Below are 17761 nucleotides of genomic sequence, written 5' to 3'. Positions count from 1 at the left end.
TACGAGGAGCACAGGCTGCTTGGTTTTTAAAAAGTGTATTTTCAACATTTTCCATGAAACAATACAAAGGCTAAATAATAGTGGTTGAAGAGACAAGTTCAAGGCAGTGCTGGCCTTCAGTTAAGGCTTCTTGTGTCACTCTGACTCAGAAAAAATCAGGACATTTGAACAACAAATACATTATATGCAGCATGACTTAACCCCATAAACCATAGTCACACGGCGGCCATTTTCCTCTGACATCACACTCAAATGCTGGGAGGCTTGAACGCTGAGATAATGTTATGCTAGGGAGGGAAGCTGACAACTTGTAGACAATCTGACAACTTGTCACTTCATCAGCAATTAATTAGATGATGGACAATGAAAATCTGGAGGGATTTCGGACCATATTTTAGGCTAAAACATATTTGCTAACATTAGCATTACTGTTTGAGTCGATCCAGTGCATTTTACTCAGAGGCTTTTAAATAAATGTGTCCAACATGCGTGTCGGGTTAATTTACAGCTTTCTCATTGTATCGTCTAATGCCATCAAACAGTAATGTTAGCAAGGAAGCGGTTGAATGCTAGCATTAGCTATTGTCTAACAGAAGCTAACAGGATTATCAAATATGTTGTTTAACCTTGAAATATGCTGCAGATTTTCACTATCCATCATCATCTCAGCTGCTGATCAACCAGGAAGCAGTGAAATGATAATAATGTCAGATTTTCTTGAACAAAGCCGTACGACATTTGAGCTTCCCACCATGAGTGCGATGGGAAATGAGGAAAATGGCCGCCATGTGCGAATATGGTCTATTCTGAAAGGAAGCCTCCATTTTGATTAAACTGAAGGCTCTGAGCGTTACTGCATCATTAATCAGGTGAAATACAGAGCAGTGTTACATGAATTGATATCAGAATGCATGATAGCAAATCAGACTTGAACAGCTGCTTATCCAAACAAATCCTTTATATTCACAGACTCATCTTACAGTGAATAAAAATGTGATCTCACAAAGCCTGAATGTACTGATTTTGTGTATTTCCAGGGTTGGAGAGCAAGTAAACATTTAAAATATAGTTTCTTTTATACTTACACACAAGATTATTCAGGGCATCACTTACAACGCAAGTTCATTTGTACGTGTGCACCGTGTCACGGGTATTGCATTTGCCCAAATAGTTCCCTTTGTCTGTCTCCCATCATGACACTGCATAACAACTACTTTGTTCCAAACCGCAGTAAAAGAAGCTGGCAGGAAGTGAATTCCTCTGAAGCTCACTCACAGACTCTCAGCTCACGTGTTTCAGAGTCATCAGACATTTTCAGCGCCTCATAAACAGCAACAATACCAGTACAGGCAAGCATCCAGCCAACCAACAGTTTACTGAGTTCATTAACAACATCTTATCCACATCTGAGTCAGAGTAGAGTAGTAAGGTGTGTTTGAATCTGATCGGCAGGGGAATAGTGATCGTACATAAAAACAGATGATTGGAATTCAGTGTTTACACATGGCTCAAGCAGAAAAAGGCACTTTTCAGATCAAATAAAACAGGGATATAGTCGTGTGTAACAACAAAACTAGCACAGACACATTTGTAAAGATCTTGACTCCACTGTGTGTAAGGCATCGGAAGGCTCTCCTCTGGAGTGTCATTGCATCCAAGCTCCAAGATCATGACAAAAAGAGTGAATGTATATCACGTACTTGACCATTAAAGCAGTTATTGCTTTAATTGTAACAGATTTACATCGCTTAGAGCCGAGAGGAATGCAGAGTTATACACTGTGGTATTGTGGTGCACATCTGGATCATCAACAAGATCAGAAAACAGCAGTTTACCCCCGTGTCTTTCTTTACAAAGTAAACCCTCTGGTGGTATTTACCAGTATTGCAATATGGAAATCTCGAGCAACATCTACAATAGCTTTCAAGTTTCCAGGAGTTTTAAGAAGGTGCCATTGCCAAACAATGGCTTTGGGACATTCAACAGCAAAGGGATCACAGCAGGAAGAAGCCAGAAGAGTCTGGGGTGTTCACAGCGATTCTTCTCTCTGTGTCTGAGGCTGCATCGGCGTGCGTCACATCCCTGGAATATGACTCACTGGATATACAGTTCAACAGCAGTTCACAACCTCAAACATCGAGCTCTTCTCCAGCCACAAAACAAGGCCACTCTTTGGAATGATGCTGATTAAAAACAGTACACAACTGTAAAGGAAATATGCAATAAAAATATCAAATCATTTAAGAGTTTAAAAAAAAAGTGCTCAGTGTATAGTTGCTCTCTCAGAGAGATCAGGGGCTGAGGAGGAAAGTTTCCCAGCATGTAAAGGAAGTGGAGTGTGGCGAGCATCTCGGCGGTGAAGTTCCTCCGCTCATTGCTCATCTCATTTGCCAGCATTCTCAGTGGGATTGTATTCAGTTTCACCAGCCGACACCTGAGAGATGCGGCGTGTGGAGCCCCAAAGGCGACGGGGGAATTGTCCTGAGCGAACCTGGGAACAGGAGAAAACATGTAAATCCTCACTCGAGGGCTAAAGCGGAGATGTTAGAGTAAAGACACTCAATTATCATCTGAAAAAACGGGTTTTTAACAAGTACTTAGCATATGATTACCCAACACCACCACCTCCTCCTCACACACTCACGCATACAAACATGAACCGCCGCCCCACTCCTGCATCTCACTTCTCACCTCTTCTGGCTTCCCTGCCCCCACCACGATTAACTTCCCGTCCTCCAGTCCCACTAGGATGTGGCTGCACTCCTTGGTGACGGAAACACTCCTCACGGCAACCTTCAAGGCCAGGGGCGTTACTGCAGCATCCAGGCTATCAAACAGAGAAGATTTAGAATCACTGAGGTTGGTATAAAGATGCATCCTGAGTGATCCGATCACAAGTGGATAGATTCAGGCCCTTCAGTTCAAACCGGGAGTAACCATGCGTCTCTTCCGACCACTTGTGATTGGATCTCACTTCCCTACTCTATGTGCAAATAAACGCATGCATCACTGGAACAAACCAATACCACGTTTTTACAAAAGGAAATAAATATCCTCATGTATAACATTTGCCGAATTAAAAAGTATGCCCAAATACTTACAAATGTGTTGTAGACAGCATTTAACAAGGTTTATAATGTTTCCCATACACAAAAACTCACAAAATTGAGCAATTCTTTAAGGGAGTCTGGGGACTTTCTCCACAGGCATCAAAGAAGTAGCTTACATTGGTTACTGTTTACTGTATTTATTAAATTTGACATGTTTACTGTCAATAAAATGCTTTCTTCTTTAGTATATTTTGTGCAAATGATGAAATCTGTTGTGTGTTCATACAGCTGTTGGGAGGGAAGAAGCACTTTAGACACGGAAACAGGTGTCACTTTTTAAAAAGACAATAAAAACTTCATGTATTGGATTTAATGCCAAATTTACAGGAATGTGCCAATCATTTAGACTTTGCCGTAGCAGTTTTGCAAAGTATGTCACGTTTGTCCACACCTCAACTCTTAAAATGACACCATTTGTAAAAGAGACTGGTGATATCACAGTTTCCATTTCAATGTTTAGTTGAAACGGACAGTGTGTTCACAAAACTCTACAGAGACCCTGCCCTCCGCCTGCATTTTCTCATCATTTTGCCGTGTTCGGGGGCGTTTCTCAATGTCAGAGACCCCAGGGAAATAAAGTTGATTGTTCAGTCTCACGCCCACGTCGTCAAATACCAATGCTTTGAGTTGGCGAGCCACTAACCCAAACGAGACTCAACAATAAACCATCTTTCATGCTTACCGCATCTTTGAATGGCATGTTTACACACAGAAACGAACAAATCCTGCGTATTGTGCCGTCAAAGTTTTGTATACATGCTGCAAATTATGCTCTCAATGTCTTTACCTGCATAAATCCCGTATGTGGAGGCTACCCTGCATGGTCCCCAGGATGATGTATTCAGACACCAGGTGGAGCGCAGTCACCTGCTCCTCCATGGTGAAGGAGGACAGCAGACAGCCGTTTACTGAGTAAACATGAATGGAGTACTTGCCCTGCAGGAACAAGCAGGATTGTGGTTTTGGCATAAACGAGTTGACAAACTTGTTTGAGCGTGTGTTTCAATAATCACTGACGGTACGTGTGAAGGTACCTTTCTATGAGAGCGTTCCTCCAGCGAGGTCTGTACCACAATGTGGCCCTCCATGCCCACCTGGAGCTCAGAGATTTGGGCTGGTACGCAGCTATCACCAGGAGGCCGCAGTGTTCGCAGAAACTGGCCTCGTCGGACAGTGTGCACTATCACAGTCCCGTCCTGACAACACAGTGGACGGCAAGTAGGGGTCAGTAAAGATGCAGTAACACCAACACTTTTTGTTTCTATGATGTAGACCGTTCTCTACATTTTGTGCATTGTACATTTTTCTTAAACCAAAGACACGTGCACTCACATGTAGCTTGTTTATTGGAATTTTTGGCAACCTGTCATGCTGCAACTTTTGGCAACAGAGAGACGAAACTCAATGTAAAGCTCTTAAAGCTAAGGCAGAGCATAACATTTGTATTATGTACTTTCCCATAATTTTAATACTAGCAAGGAACACTTAAAAGAAATAGCTCAGACCAGACAAAACTGTGCTTCATTCTGTAACGTTAAGCTTTCCATGTATAAACAACCGCTGGCTATAAGTTAGGAACATCTGTCTCTTCCAACCTATAAAAAGTGTGTGTTTTTGGTGTTGTTTCCTGTGGCTGGTACAGATTACATTCTCACTTCTAATGAACCACATCACAGTTTTCTTGGAGAACATCCAACTAGGATTTTTTTCAAAGCATATTGTGGTTATTTAGGTCGAACAACATTTTTCACACCTGCACAAACCTACAGAGCTCAAGAGCTTAGTGAGAGGGAAAATTCAAAAAAAGTCTTCTGACATATAGCTTTATGCAGCTGCGTTTTCATCCAAAGTACTCAGAACTTTGAGTCCCGGGAACTAAAATAAATTTTCCTTCATCCTGTTGTCCGCGTTTCCACTGCGGTCTAAAGACCCAAGAAGAACAGGCAAGTTAGTCCGCTGACGTATGAAAAAGTGGCTGTTTTTACAACTTTACAACAACAATGCCTGGACTTTGTAGTAGGTCTTTCTCTCCTTTCTTCTGTAACTCCATAGTGATGTGTCAAGGCATAATGAACAAATGGTTTGTGGCTACAGATTTTTCAAAAACGATGGCAGAAATAAAATGCTGCAAGTACTCAACCAATCACACATGTTCAGCGGAGTAAAATAACGTGTCAGGAACTTAATTCAGATTCTGGTCCCAGCAGCTGAAATGCACTGTGTTCCTACAAAGGTTCCTGCAGTGGAAACTCGGCTCAACAATCAGTCAGTCGAGCAACTCGGAAATTACTCTGCAACTATCTTAATAATTGATTAATACTAGTAGTAGTAATTTTTCAAGTGGTCAAGTAAAAAAACTTGCTATTTGCAGACATCACTTTGGGCAATTATCACTATTTTCTGATCTTTCATCCACCAAAAGATAAACAAAATAATGAAAATCATAAGTTGCATTTCCTTGTTACTCATTGGGCAATATGTGAGTTTTGTATCAAGCTTCTAGCAGTTCATAGCAAGAGTTATCTCTGACCTTTGACCCTGAGACGGCCATGTCCAGTTCAGTGCTGATGGCCACACAGGTGACCTCCTGGTCGTGTCCGCAGAGAACCTGCACCGGTCGAGGAGACAGGCCGCTGGAGAAGCCACCCTGAAGGACAACGCAGCCATTACTCCTACGGCAGCTTACAATTATGCACATGTGCACAAGCATGTGAGTGAGCCGAGATGTTTACCTGCTGTAGAACCTGCCACACGATACAGGATGTGTCCCTTGAACCAGAGATGAGGTAGATGCCACAGAGATCCAGAGCCAAGCAGGTAACAACGTCTTTGAAGAAAACAAAAAAAACACAAATAAATATGTAACACTTACAACAAAGCACACATATATATTGTAAGCTAGACATTCGGCAATAAGAGCTCACCAATGTGCCGGCAGATCCTGCCTACCAGCTTGCCCTTCCCCAGCTGGGTGACACGCAGACTGCAGTCCCAGTGTCCCCCACTGAATAGCAGACGGCCGTCGTTGGACACCACCAGCACCTGAGCGCTGATCTCCACCCCGGGTGAGAATGGTCCGCTCAGGAAGCGCTGCGTTCTGAACCACAAAGCAGGGTTGGAAAGATCAAAGCGAGTTCGAAACGAGAAGTGAGAGCGAACGGCGGCCTAAATGTGGAGGAGATTTATAATCTACACATTAAACTGTCATGACATCTGCAAATTACAACCTGCATGAACCCCGGCGCTCAGATGACTCTTATTCTGATTTATATTGTGTTTATGTGATCCACGTTCAAGGTCAGTTTAAAATAAGATCCATTAAAACAAATTGCAATTAATTTAACAGGCTTTGAAGCTTCGCAGACAAAGAAGGACAGGCAGACAGATGTTCTGCTTCAGTGAATCCAACTGTCAGGAAAGTTTAATGCATCTTTAAGCCAGCTGAGGATGATGTATAACTGCGGTTCCCAACCTTTTTCTTTAAGGGTCCTCTTTTCTATCATTGAATAAACTCATGATTAATGATGTATGTTATAGATATTTCATACTATATTTTACAATAACAGTAAAGAACAACTGATAAACTGTACTATTGACTGTTACAGTGAACGCAATAACTGCAGGAAGTCTATGTAAAACAAGCAATTTGAATGATTTTTGAGCAGATTTCTGTGAATATTGCATCAGACATGAGTTTTCCTCATATTTTTAGGAACATTTTACACAATTCTCCGTATGATGTATTTTTTATTTTATTTTTATACATACTTCATAGGTTTGTTTTTTTGTTTTCTCTTCCCTGATGCATTGCCATTTTTCTGCCATTTGGTCATTTTAGCTAACATTATTTAGTAGAGAGTGAAAGCTCTGTGTAGCCGTTGTGTTCAGGTCTTCATCGTGCCCTTATCCTGTGAGAATTTTTTTGAAAGTTCATATCTAAAATAATCTAAATGTTACTTTTCTTCACAGACATGAATGAAATGCTGAGATATACTCCCACTGTATAGATACTATTTTAAAATTTTCATACATCCCTTGAAACCAAGAAGGCCTCCTGACCTCCTGTGAAGTTTTGGTGACCTCTAGTGGGGGTCAGGACCCCGAATTTGGGAACCAGTGATGTATATCATATTTCTTTCTCAGAAAAACAAGCAAGCAACAAGCTATATTCATCTGGAAAAACTAACAGACACACAACACACTGATCACCTTACAGATGAGGCCCCGTGTGGTCGGGACATATCCGGGAGATTTTGGTAAACTGATATTTAACAATCAGTAATTCTGGATGTTGGATGATTGGCCTAAACTAAAAACAAACATAAGTATGGGGTTGATATGGGTGTTGGTTTTCTGAGGGCGCTCACTTGGGATTAGTCATGGTGGGGTCCTTAGTGAAGGTGAAGTAGTTGGCGATGTTTTTGTCGTACGGCAGCCAGCTGTGTGTCCCGATCAGCCCATTGGAACTCACAGTCACCTGCAGAGAAAAAGTGCCAGAATACAAAAATGCTGAAGCTCTATTATTTAGATTTCACGTCTTATTGTTCTCATGACTGTGTCGAGTTTTACAGCCTTTGTGAAAGTGTCCAACTGAGCCTTACCAACATATCTGAGCCCTGGATGATGAAGGAGCGATTCTGGTTCTTTGGTACGACTGCCTGGACCAGAGGAAGGCCATCGCTTACCACCTGAGGCAGCAAACACGTATAAATACATACACACAACCCAACACAACATGATTATTCATTCAGAGGAATAATGACAGGACTTGTTAGAACTCACCTCCACAAATGGCCGGAGCTTTTTGAGCTGCTCAAAGATGTTCGGGGGCACAGTGTCCAGGCGGGCATGCCGCCTCACTGCATTCTCAGCGGACATACGAGGAGGATGAGGCTCCTGGTTGGAGACAGAAGTATGATAAAGAGAACTTAACAGCATTTTGTTAATAATAAAGGGTTTGAGTCTGTATCCCAACACAAATATCCAAGGAAGTATGATTCTCTCTCATTTCAGGCTCACATTCAGCAACTGGTGAAAAAGTAGCTGTGATTTAGTCCAGTAGTTGTACCTTAAGGAGCTGACAGGGAGTCTGACCAAAGTTGCTGATGATGCCTTCCAGGGCCTTACGCTCCGTCTCATTGGCAATTGCGTCTAGATCTACTGCACCTGCAGAATAACAGAAAGCAATACAACACTGTTCATGCAGAAAGACTGAAGGATACTGAGACATGAGGAGTAGGAGACAAGACAACTGAAGAAAAGATTAAAAGATCAACAGGTTCAGTTCATCACTAGGAAGAAAGAGTGTACATGTTTTCCTTACCCTCATAAGTGCAGTAGTAGAAGACGTTGAGGGCATCCACTGCCTCTTCGCCTCTCTGCTTGCAACCGAAGATCAGGTCGATCCACTCATGGAGGTGATTGGACACGTGATCACATTCCTGGAGTTTAGGATACAAACGGTTGTCATCTTGAATAGTTGTCTTAATACACTAAGTCCAGGGTTTGTACACCTTCTTAAGAGTAAAATTCAAGCGCTTTTCAAGCACTTTCAAGGTATATTGACCAAAAATTAGAAAATCTCAAAGTCTTTATCATCTAAATTGTTATAAATGCAAATAACAGAATTCCTTTATCCCTACAGTAATCAATGTACATTGCAACTTTATTCATTTTACCAGCTGTTTCTATGAACTTTTATAAACAAATGTGACAAATAAAAGATTTTTGGTTCACACCACTGACATCAGAATATGTTGAAAATTAAGAGTATAATAAATTTCAAGCATATTTGTAACTTTGAAATTCTTTTGGTTAAAATGAAGCATTTTCTCTTCTGTTTGTGTCGACTCACCAGGGCTTTCCTGTGCTTCCTGATGAAGTCTTCTCTTGATGTGGCCCATCGAGGCAGCAGAACATCTGTCACTGGGTCCTGAGATATTTGCAAATGTCCCAGGTCGAAGCCTGCAACAATCAAGCAGCAGCGATGCATGAGGTTTGAATATTAGCACATGAACAACTTTATGACTAAAAACTTTGCATGTGACAATAAAACAAAGCAGATTAATTTGCTTTCACACAGTCAGTTTACCCAAAAGGTACAATCTCTCTCACCGTTCATGTTCTGCAGGAACTCTGGGAAGTAGAAAAACTCGGGGATGAGCTCTTTGACGTCAGCTGGACTCTCCATGCGAGCCTGCCAGGCTGCTGCCACCGAGTGGAACTGCCTGTCTGCACAGTCAAACCTTAACAACAACGACATGCATCAATACGGTGCCACAGAATACCAGGAAATGTATCAAAATATCACATACTAGTCAGCGCTCCCACCTGCCACTCTGCAGCTGGATGTGCAGAGTCGTGAATGGCTCCATGCGGATCATGTAGTGCATGACTCCTGCTGCATTAGAGTAGTGTGTGCCATAGTGGAATTTGTCGATGGTGCCTGTTGGGTCCTCAAAGCTCTCGTACCTGGTGACAAACAGAGAAAAAAGCTTGTTGAGTAAAAAAAAAATCTCTCTGTAATGCAGCTATTAAAAAGCATTAAAAGACAATATATATACCATGTCGTGATGTAACAATAACCCAAATCTAAAAGCTATTATCTAAGCACTTACTTTTCTCTGACATTCTGTGCATGGCGGGGGTTGACCACGCCGATGGGTTTGGACAGATCTCTGAAAACTGCCGGGTCTTCCAGATTCAGATCGGAAGAGGTGTAGTCACACAAGACCCACGGGAACTGAAGAGGAATAAAAACCACAACATGAGGCCTCCTCAGACTGTAAGTTCATCGTCTTTCCAAAGAAATTGAAGAGCAGGCTACACTGTGAGGGTAGAGTGAGTGTCCTTACCACAGGATACTGAGACAGGTCGTTGTAAGTGCGTCCAGCGATGGTGTTCAGTTGCATCAAATACTCAAAATTGGAGATTTCTCGGCAAACCCATTTCTGTTCAACACACCAACATCGGTTTGTTTAAACACAATGAGCACACTTCAGATTTTAATGACTCAGCGTGATAGAGAGAAGTGAAATAAATAAACACCTGTGTGAGCCCCGATGCCTTCAGGAGCTCTTGGGGGGAGCGAGAGCCGAAGTAAAACAGGTTGGGAGGCCGCAGCCCGAGGATCCTGGAGTACACTTTGTTTCGTACCTGAAGGGGCAGACAAACGATTTCATTTTCTATTTTACTTTTAAATCTTTTTCATTCTAATTATAGAGAAGAAGGAGTACAATTTGATCTGTGCATCACCTTCTTTCTGAAGTTGATGAAGTAATGAGCCTGGTCTATGAAGAACAGCTCCAGAGCAGATCGTCGCAGGTTGTAGCGCCTCAGATGGACTTCTCTGAGCTGAGACAGAGGTCTCTTGAAGTCAAACCCGATACCTAAAAAGACACGGATATCCATTGACTTCTGTAAGGATCCTTTGAAGAACTAGTTATGTGTGATGTTCATGATCACATATTTTCATACCTTCCTCCGTCTCCTCTTTCTCGCTGCTGCCGTCATAGAAGTAAAGATGGTGTGTGGTGACCTCCAGACGACCCGGAACAACCGCCACGATGGTGATAAGCTCACAGTCTTCAGACAGAACCAGTTTCTCTTTCTGGCTCTCGTCCTCTCCCTCCACCCTGACAGCATGGGAAAAAAAGTTAATCATTTACAGTGTCTTAAATATTTTAAGGCCTGTTTGGTGAAATGTAGTGTGTCAAAATGCGAAGTGACTTTTTTCCTTGTGTTTTTGACCCATGGATAACTTATGGAGACTCACTTGTCATCCAAAAAGACGACATCCTCTTCTCCTAACTGATCGTCCTCCATGTCGCTCACTTTTGCTTCCTTTGCAACGGCCAAAGGGAGGGGTTCAGAGCTCCGAGGGCTGTCGGCCCCTAAAAATCACACAAACAAAAACATCTTTAGAGTGCCGTTCCTGTACATTTCTTACTTGACAAAAGAGTCAAGCGAATATGTTTATATACACAGTGACATACCCATGTTGTCCCTCTGGGCACTGGCCTCACTGTGAGGATCATAGTTGTAGTTGGGCACAAGTTTGAGGCGCATCTTTGAGTAGGTCTCTGCACCGGATAATTTCAATTTCACCTCTGGTTGAATTCTGTGGAAAAGGAAAAAAGAGAGAAATTCAGCAGAAGGACAATTTGTTTTTAATTATTTTTATGCACAACTTGGAGGCCACTGGCAGTCAACATGTCATCCAATTGTATTTCTGTCATGTGCTTTAGCGTCTTCTAGCATGTTATTAACAAAAGAGACATTGTACACTGCAGGATTGCCCCTACAGATGACTAAGTTGCTCTTCTCTCAGACTCTTTCATTAAAAAAAAAAGCATCTTTGGTGCTGCATTGCTCTTGCAGGTCCCTCTAATACACCACTTCACCATTGTTATGCACTGGCACAGACACCTGCATGTGTGTGTGAAAGAAACAGAAGTCATATTTTGTCATACCTGTTGGCCCATGCTCCTCTCTCACTGGTCAGAAGCCTGCGGAGAGCTCTCCAGTGCTGCCACACCACCCCCTGCTGGCTGGAGATCTGCTTCTGCCAGCTGAAGTGCCTGCTGTTCTCACTCCGGACTCGCTTCAGGTAGGGGTCCACGATCACCTCCTGCTTTCACACAAACAAGTGTCAGATCATTTACTGCATGCGAAAGCAAGCTCTTTTGTTGTATGACAGCGTTTGTTGCATGAAGTCTGAAAGTTTTATAACCTGAAACTTGGACTTGCTGTCTGATCTGTCCTTGTCCCGTCTGAAGGCCGTGCTCATCAGGTCGTCGAAGCAGGAGTTCCAGAAATTGGACATGATGTCGTGGCTCCTCCCAAATATGTCCTGCTCATACTGCTCCATGGTGGGCTGAACCTGGAGGTGGATTTTTTTTTAGAAATATATATAAATATATATGCAAACAATGACTTGTTTTGGTTTTTCTATATGTAAAGACTACTTTTTACAACTCTTAAAGGAAGATTACTGTGTTGGATGTATAAAACAGGACGATTCTTCCTGTACAAAGGAGAATCAGGAGTGGAAACACACTATCCTATGTCTTTAATAGTTTGTCTTTATTTATTTATTATATTAGACGAGATATTTTTGCAACTACTCTACTGTTTAATCTCATGACAGTTTTTTCTTTTGGTTTTCTTTCATGCTACAAACATGAAGCTGAATAAAAAAAAAAAAAAAATACAAACACTTATAGAACAAGTCTAAACTGCAGACACATACACACTTGAGAAATCAGCCTGGGCCAAGTTTCAAAACTCTCACGGCAGCCAAAGTTATGCCACACTGGCTAATGTATTGCAGGATCCGTATACAGAAGCAATCTAAACAAAACAGATTTATGAACATGCACTGTCACACACAGTCATGATAAATCCACTTCTCAGCCAGCGGTTAGTGTGTCTGGCATCCGTTCATAAAATATCTCAGCTTCAAGTTGGAGCATAAACTGATCTCTGCTTAAAATACACTGAAGGTCAGCTAGAAAAGACTTGGGAGTTTGGGGATGTTTCTTTCTGCTTTCTAAACTTGTGATAACATCTTTAAAACATGGATTAGATTTCCACCAGGAGGTAGCTGGTCAGACCAGGAGGAAAGATTGTGAAAATCCTGAGTGTACAATAATGTGACAGAGAACAGAGCCAGCCATCTGAGAGTGGATGGTTGATTATATCGGCTTTGTCATACCAAAGACTGGAAGGGAGGCTCTTTAAACTCCCTAAACACAAGCTAAATGACAATGAAATAGACAATGTCAACCAAAACACAGACCTGATGCTGGTAAAAACTCTGCCACTCCACCGTGTGACAGAAAGCCTTCAGGTCCTGGGCGAAGGTGGTGCTGCCGTTGGTGATGGGCAGGTTGGGTAGTTGGTTTTGGAGGGTGATGGGGTCGGCATGCTGGTCGAGAAGCGTCCGCACGATGGGCACCAGATGGGGGAAAGCCTCTGTATGTTCACAGTTGGTGCTGTCCATTACACCTCCTGGCCACAGGGGGGCGCCTAGCTGCCCCAGCAGGAAGCACACCTCCTCCCAACTGAGACACAGCACCGTCTGGAGAAGGCTGTGGAGCTTCACATAGGCCATGTCACACACCTGAAGAGGGGGGAGGCAAATCAGAAGCAAATATTTGAGTCCAGTCATACAGTTTATTTAGAGATGGTAAACAAACAGCAAATGTACTCAAAAGTGTCAGAGATAAAAGAACTCATATACTGTTGTGACTGTTATTATACTGTATATTATCAGACTACTCAGATCTTGAAGTAGAAGTAGTAATACCCCAGTGTAGAAATACTGTTGCAAGTTAAAATCATGCATTTGAAGTTTTACTTAAGTGGGCAAAAGGTACATGTTTGCTTTAGTTTATCATTATGAAGTATATGTTGATTGAACAATGTCATGGCTGTAGAATTTAGAATTTATTTAAAAGGAGCAATATGTAAGAATTATGTTTAAAACATTCAGAAACTTACTAAATTTATCAACAGTGAACAGAGTGTGAAGAATAATAACAGTTTTGACGTTATGTCAAAGACGTCCATGTAGTGTGTTGAAGTGATATCTACTGAAGTTAGCATGCTAATCAGCTAGCCCCGGGCCCAAAAACCTCAGCAACTGCCCCAGCGGTCCAAAAGCTCCTGTGCTTGCAGTGTAAACACGAACACTCTCCCTGGTAGTTCGGCTAGCTGCACGGCTAACTGAGCTAACACGCTAACAGTAGCTACAGCTATGGATGTGTAAACAGAATACAGTCTGCAGCAGTAGCTCAGCTGTCAGAATCAGTTTCTTTGTCGGGGTAAACAAGTACATTACTTCCCTCTGAAATGTAGTGGAGTAGAAGAACAAAGTAGCAGAAGTGCCTTACAATTATACTTAAGTACAGCACTTGAGTAAATGTACTTAATTACATCCCACCACTGGAATTAAGATAGCTATGTTAGTGTTTCTTTTTCTTTTAGTTTATTTTGTGTTCACTCAACATAAGTAGCAGCAGGCTTGTTTTATTTCCAGGAGACCCACAGCTGTGATGTCAGTATGCAATTAAAGTTAATTTATTTCAAACAAGACACTCTGGAAAACAAAAGGGGGGAGTTGTGCCACTTTGGAGATGAACATAATCAGCAGTATGTGGATGAAAAGCCTTATGGTCAGTTCATTTATGACCACCATCTCTATCCCACAATCCCACAGCAAGAGCAGCAGTCATAACTCTGTGAGGAGCTGCCCTTTCATACAGAACACTCCCTGAAAGAGGAATGACTGCAATGTGTTTGAAAAGAAACCCATAGAAGGCCTGGTATTTCTGAGCTGGCTTTATCTGACAGGGCTCTTATCAGGTTAAATAAATACTGTAAACCCCTTTAAATTTATTTCCTGCAAAGTTCAGTCAGGTGTTTGGGCTGTGGGAGACATGTACGAGAAACTGTACTGCTGACCGGTGAGTGCTGCTGTTGGATGTATCCGGTGATGATACGCAGGCCGATCTGTGCCATCTCTTTCAGTTCGGTGTTCCCGGGGCTGCCAGGGGTGCTGTGCCAGGCCTTCAACCTGTCCAGCAGGTTCATCACCCCTTCAAAGATCTGCAACACAACGAGAACAACTGTCAACTGAGTACGCAACAAAAAGGCAAGACCTGTTCCCACACCTTGCAGCATCTACGACAACATAAAGCCATTCAGTATATTAAACACAGCCTAACGTACATTTGAAAAGGTGATTCAGATGCTACCTTCACCCAACAATGACTCTCCACCCTCCATTAAGACAAGTGCATGACGTTAGACACAGTAACTGACAAGAACCACACCCAGTTCAAGTCGCTAACACCTTCAATATCAACAAGTTGATTTTTCCTTGACTCATCTAATGTAACGACAAAATGACATCATCACATCCTGACACTCAAAGCTTTATTGTGTATCTACATAATTGTGCGTCATAGCCCCAACACTGATGTGATAGTTTACTTATAAATACAGTTGTCTTCAAGGTTCTGCAGTATGTGTAACAACGACAATACTACAGTCAAGTGAAACCCATTTCTTTGAAGACAACACCCTCGACTGTTCCACACACAACGTTTCACAATGTGTGCCACCAGCTCAGTCTCAGCAGAAGTCTGCGGTAGGACTGCAAGATAATGATCGTTTTCGTTGTCGATTAATCTGTCTATGTTTGTCTAGATTAATCGATTTGTTGAAAATACGTCGATCAGTGTCTCCCGAAGCCCAAGATGACGTCCTCAAATGTCTTGATTAGCCCACAACACAAAGATATTCAGTTTACTGTCATAGATAATGTAAGAAACTAGAAAATATCCACATTTAAGAAGCTGGAAACAGGATTTTGACTTTTATTTCTTTTAAAAAATTACTCAATCGGATTAATTGGTGACATTTTTTTTTATATGTTGACAACTAATCGGTGAATCTATGAATAGTTGCAGCTCTCATCTGCTGCAGTGCTTTTTGGCAAGAAGATATCCGATTGAAGAGGAAACAGATTGCTGCTGAGGACTGAGCATTTGTAATTCAACAGAAATCTAAATTCCACTGGTGAGTATTTATAGAAAGCAAACGCGAAGCCCGTCTTGTAGGCCTAGTTAGTACTTCAGAGATAGTGAAGTCACACAACTGCTTCTGTCTAACTAGTGTAAGCTATTCAAAAACTGAAGTTTAAAAACTTTAAGCTAACTGCCTGCTTGCTGCAGCTTCATATTAAAGCTGCTGTAAGCGCTGTCATCATTTTAGCTAACTCCCTCTCTGTTTTGCAGTTAGCAATCTCCTCTCTCCTCTGTACGTCACCACACTGCTCTCTTTGCCTCTTTCTTTTTCTTCAGGCGTTTTTCTGCGCTTGGGGTGTTTGGTAGCATAAATCGTCACTGGGAACACTGGAATTGGTGGCTTTCCCTGTTCCAGCATTGCCGGTAAAAAGGAGGATCCTGCTCTCTGTGTGTTCCTGAGCAGACAGGACCGCCTCTTTATGGAGCTCTCGGTCCTGATTGGATAAAGTGGGCAGGGAAATCCAAGGGAAATGTAACGTCTTGAGATTATTTGTGCTGTTTTAGATGTTATGGAGTCCATATTGCTGAAATTTCATCAGCTGGTTTTGGTTTTGGTTTGATTTACTGACAACATACTTATACTGTTGAAGCATACAACATATGACAATGATAAAAACGTATTAATATGACAATGTCCTGGACTTATTTCCTTCATCGTCCCCAAGGATGGAGGAAGACGATAATCATGGTATTACCCAGAGTCCGAACAAAATGCATCAGTGGTACATACAGTATGTTTTAGGTGGGATTTTATTTGAGATATACCTTTTCACTCCACAGCGTGTGGTTGTCTGTACCCTCAGCAAACAGGAAGTCCTGCAGCAGCCTGAGGAGCCGAACCAGACTGGGACAGAAAGGCAGAAACACTCCCTGGGCGTCCCTCAGGTCTGACAGAGACGACTCCAGCATCATCTCCAACAGACTGGGACACAGAGTGGCAAAAAGGTGACACAGCTGCAGGTGTGGCTCAGTTTGTTTTTCCACTGTGAGGCAGTGTTTGTTCTCTGTTGGCAAAAACATTTGAAATCTTCGTCACTAACCTGCGTTTGATGTCATCGGGAGGGCGGACCAGTTGGCAGGAGGAGCCCAGTTTGGTGAGAACAGAAAAGACCTGTCCTCTCTCTCTCCACACCACGTCCTCTGCCCCATCCGCCCCGCTGCGACTCCACAGGACGGAGAAGACAATGTTGGTCAGGAGGTTGCACAGCTCTTCCTCTGGGGTCTGCTGTAACGTAAACAACACTCACAGAAAAGATCCAAAACACTAAACTTTCCCAAAATGGACTCTCACGTCATCTGAGGGAGCAGTCCTACCTGTGGGTTGGAGGTGTTTGAGATGGTATCTCCGGTCGGAGGGTCCGTCCCGTAGCTGGTATCATCCAGCACGTTTGACAGACTGGAGCTCTTCCTTGGTCTGAGTGGTGGAAAGGGTTTGCATTGCTCTAGAGGAGATGGTGTGTTTGTCAGACTACCTGCAGGAGTGTGTGGGCCAGTCTCCCCCATGACCCCTAGCTCCAAATCAAAGGGTGAGGTACCAAAGGGGGAGAGGGGCTGGTAGTCCCTCCCCTCCTCGTCGGGGCGAGACGACGTGATATCAACTGCATTGGAGATGGAGGACGAGTGGCTCCCCTGATCCACTGAGTCAAACGACTTGAAATGAAGGGAGCCGGTGAAGTTCTTAAGCGTGCCTCCTCCTCCACTTGGAGGTGACTGGGATAAGTCAGAGAATCCCTCAGAGATGTCCCGCTGACCACCCTCGTCCTCCTCCTCATCCTCGATGTCCTCCGAGGTGCGGTAGCTCAGGAAGATGTCTGTGTTTGCGTCCTCTATGACCAGAGCCTGATCCCTGCGCAGCGGCGGCCGGTAGTTTGGTTCAAAGGAGCTGTGGGTGCTGGAGTCTGCGATGCTGGCAGCGTGGGACTCGTACGACTCTTTCACATAGAGCTTTGTAAGCACATCCTGCCAGCCGGGCTGCTTAGCGAGCTGCTTCACATAATCCTCATTGGAGTAGATCAGATGAAAGAGCTGAGGGAACAGACGGAGAGCTTGTTTTCATTA

The 17761-nt window shown here is 42.9% G+C and overlaps 1 protein-coding gene across 2 annotated transcripts in view; it reads right to left on the bottom strand.

The window, feature by feature from the left end:
- Positions 1-19: 19 nt before the first annotated feature.
- The window catches only part of nbeal2 (neurobeachin-like 2), a 39766-nt gene continuing 22024 nt past the window's right edge, over positions 20-17761 (bottom strand). The window contains exons 27-55 of one of the 2 annotated variants that reach the window (XM_073485178.1): positions 17018-17728; positions 16744-16928; positions 16469-16625; positions 14577-14720; positions 12910-13233; positions 11842-11991; positions 11582-11739; positions 11105-11229; positions 10885-11002; positions 10587-10744; positions 10365-10498; positions 10158-10265; positions 9965-10060; positions 9728-9852; positions 9441-9581; positions 9225-9355; positions 8965-9074; positions 8434-8551; positions 8179-8276; positions 7893-8006; positions 7712-7798; positions 7478-7587; positions 6035-6207; positions 5843-5937; positions 5641-5757; positions 4145-4306; positions 3898-4046; positions 2692-2827; positions 20-2491 (exon numbers count right to left, since the gene is read on the bottom strand). In XM_073485178.1, coding sequence (XP_073341279.1) covers positions 2384-2491; positions 2692-2827; positions 3898-4046; positions 4145-4306; positions 5641-5757; positions 5843-5937; positions 6035-6207; positions 7478-7587; positions 7712-7798; positions 7893-8006; positions 8179-8276; positions 8434-8551; positions 8965-9074; positions 9225-9355; positions 9441-9581; positions 9728-9852; positions 9965-10060; positions 10158-10265; positions 10365-10498; positions 10587-10744; positions 10885-11002; positions 11105-11229; positions 11582-11739; positions 11842-11991; positions 12910-13233; positions 14577-14720; positions 16469-16625; positions 16744-16928; positions 17018-17728 — 4542 coding nt within the window. In that variant the 3' untranslated portion in view covers positions 20-2383. The remainder of the gene's footprint in view (positions 2492-2691; positions 2828-3897; positions 4047-4144; positions 4307-5640; positions 5758-5842; positions 5938-6034; positions 6208-7477; positions 7588-7711; positions 7799-7892; positions 8007-8178; positions 8277-8433; positions 8552-8964; positions 9075-9224; positions 9356-9440; positions 9582-9727; positions 9853-9964; positions 10061-10157; positions 10266-10364; positions 10499-10586; positions 10745-10884; positions 11003-11104; positions 11230-11581; positions 11740-11841; positions 11992-12909; positions 13234-14576; positions 14721-16468; positions 16626-16743; positions 16929-17017; positions 17729-17761) is intronic. The other variant, XM_073485179.1, reaches the window with a different exon arrangement.

Source organism: Pagrus major, chromosome 17, assembly GCF_040436345.1.
Source record: "Pagrus major chromosome 17, Pma_NU_1.0".
Classification (NCBI taxonomy): Eukaryota; Metazoa; Chordata; class Actinopteri; order Spariformes; family Sparidae; genus Pagrus; species Pagrus major.
Note: the sequence above shows the minus strand (reverse complement) of the source record. Positions and strands in the feature narration are given on the sequence as shown.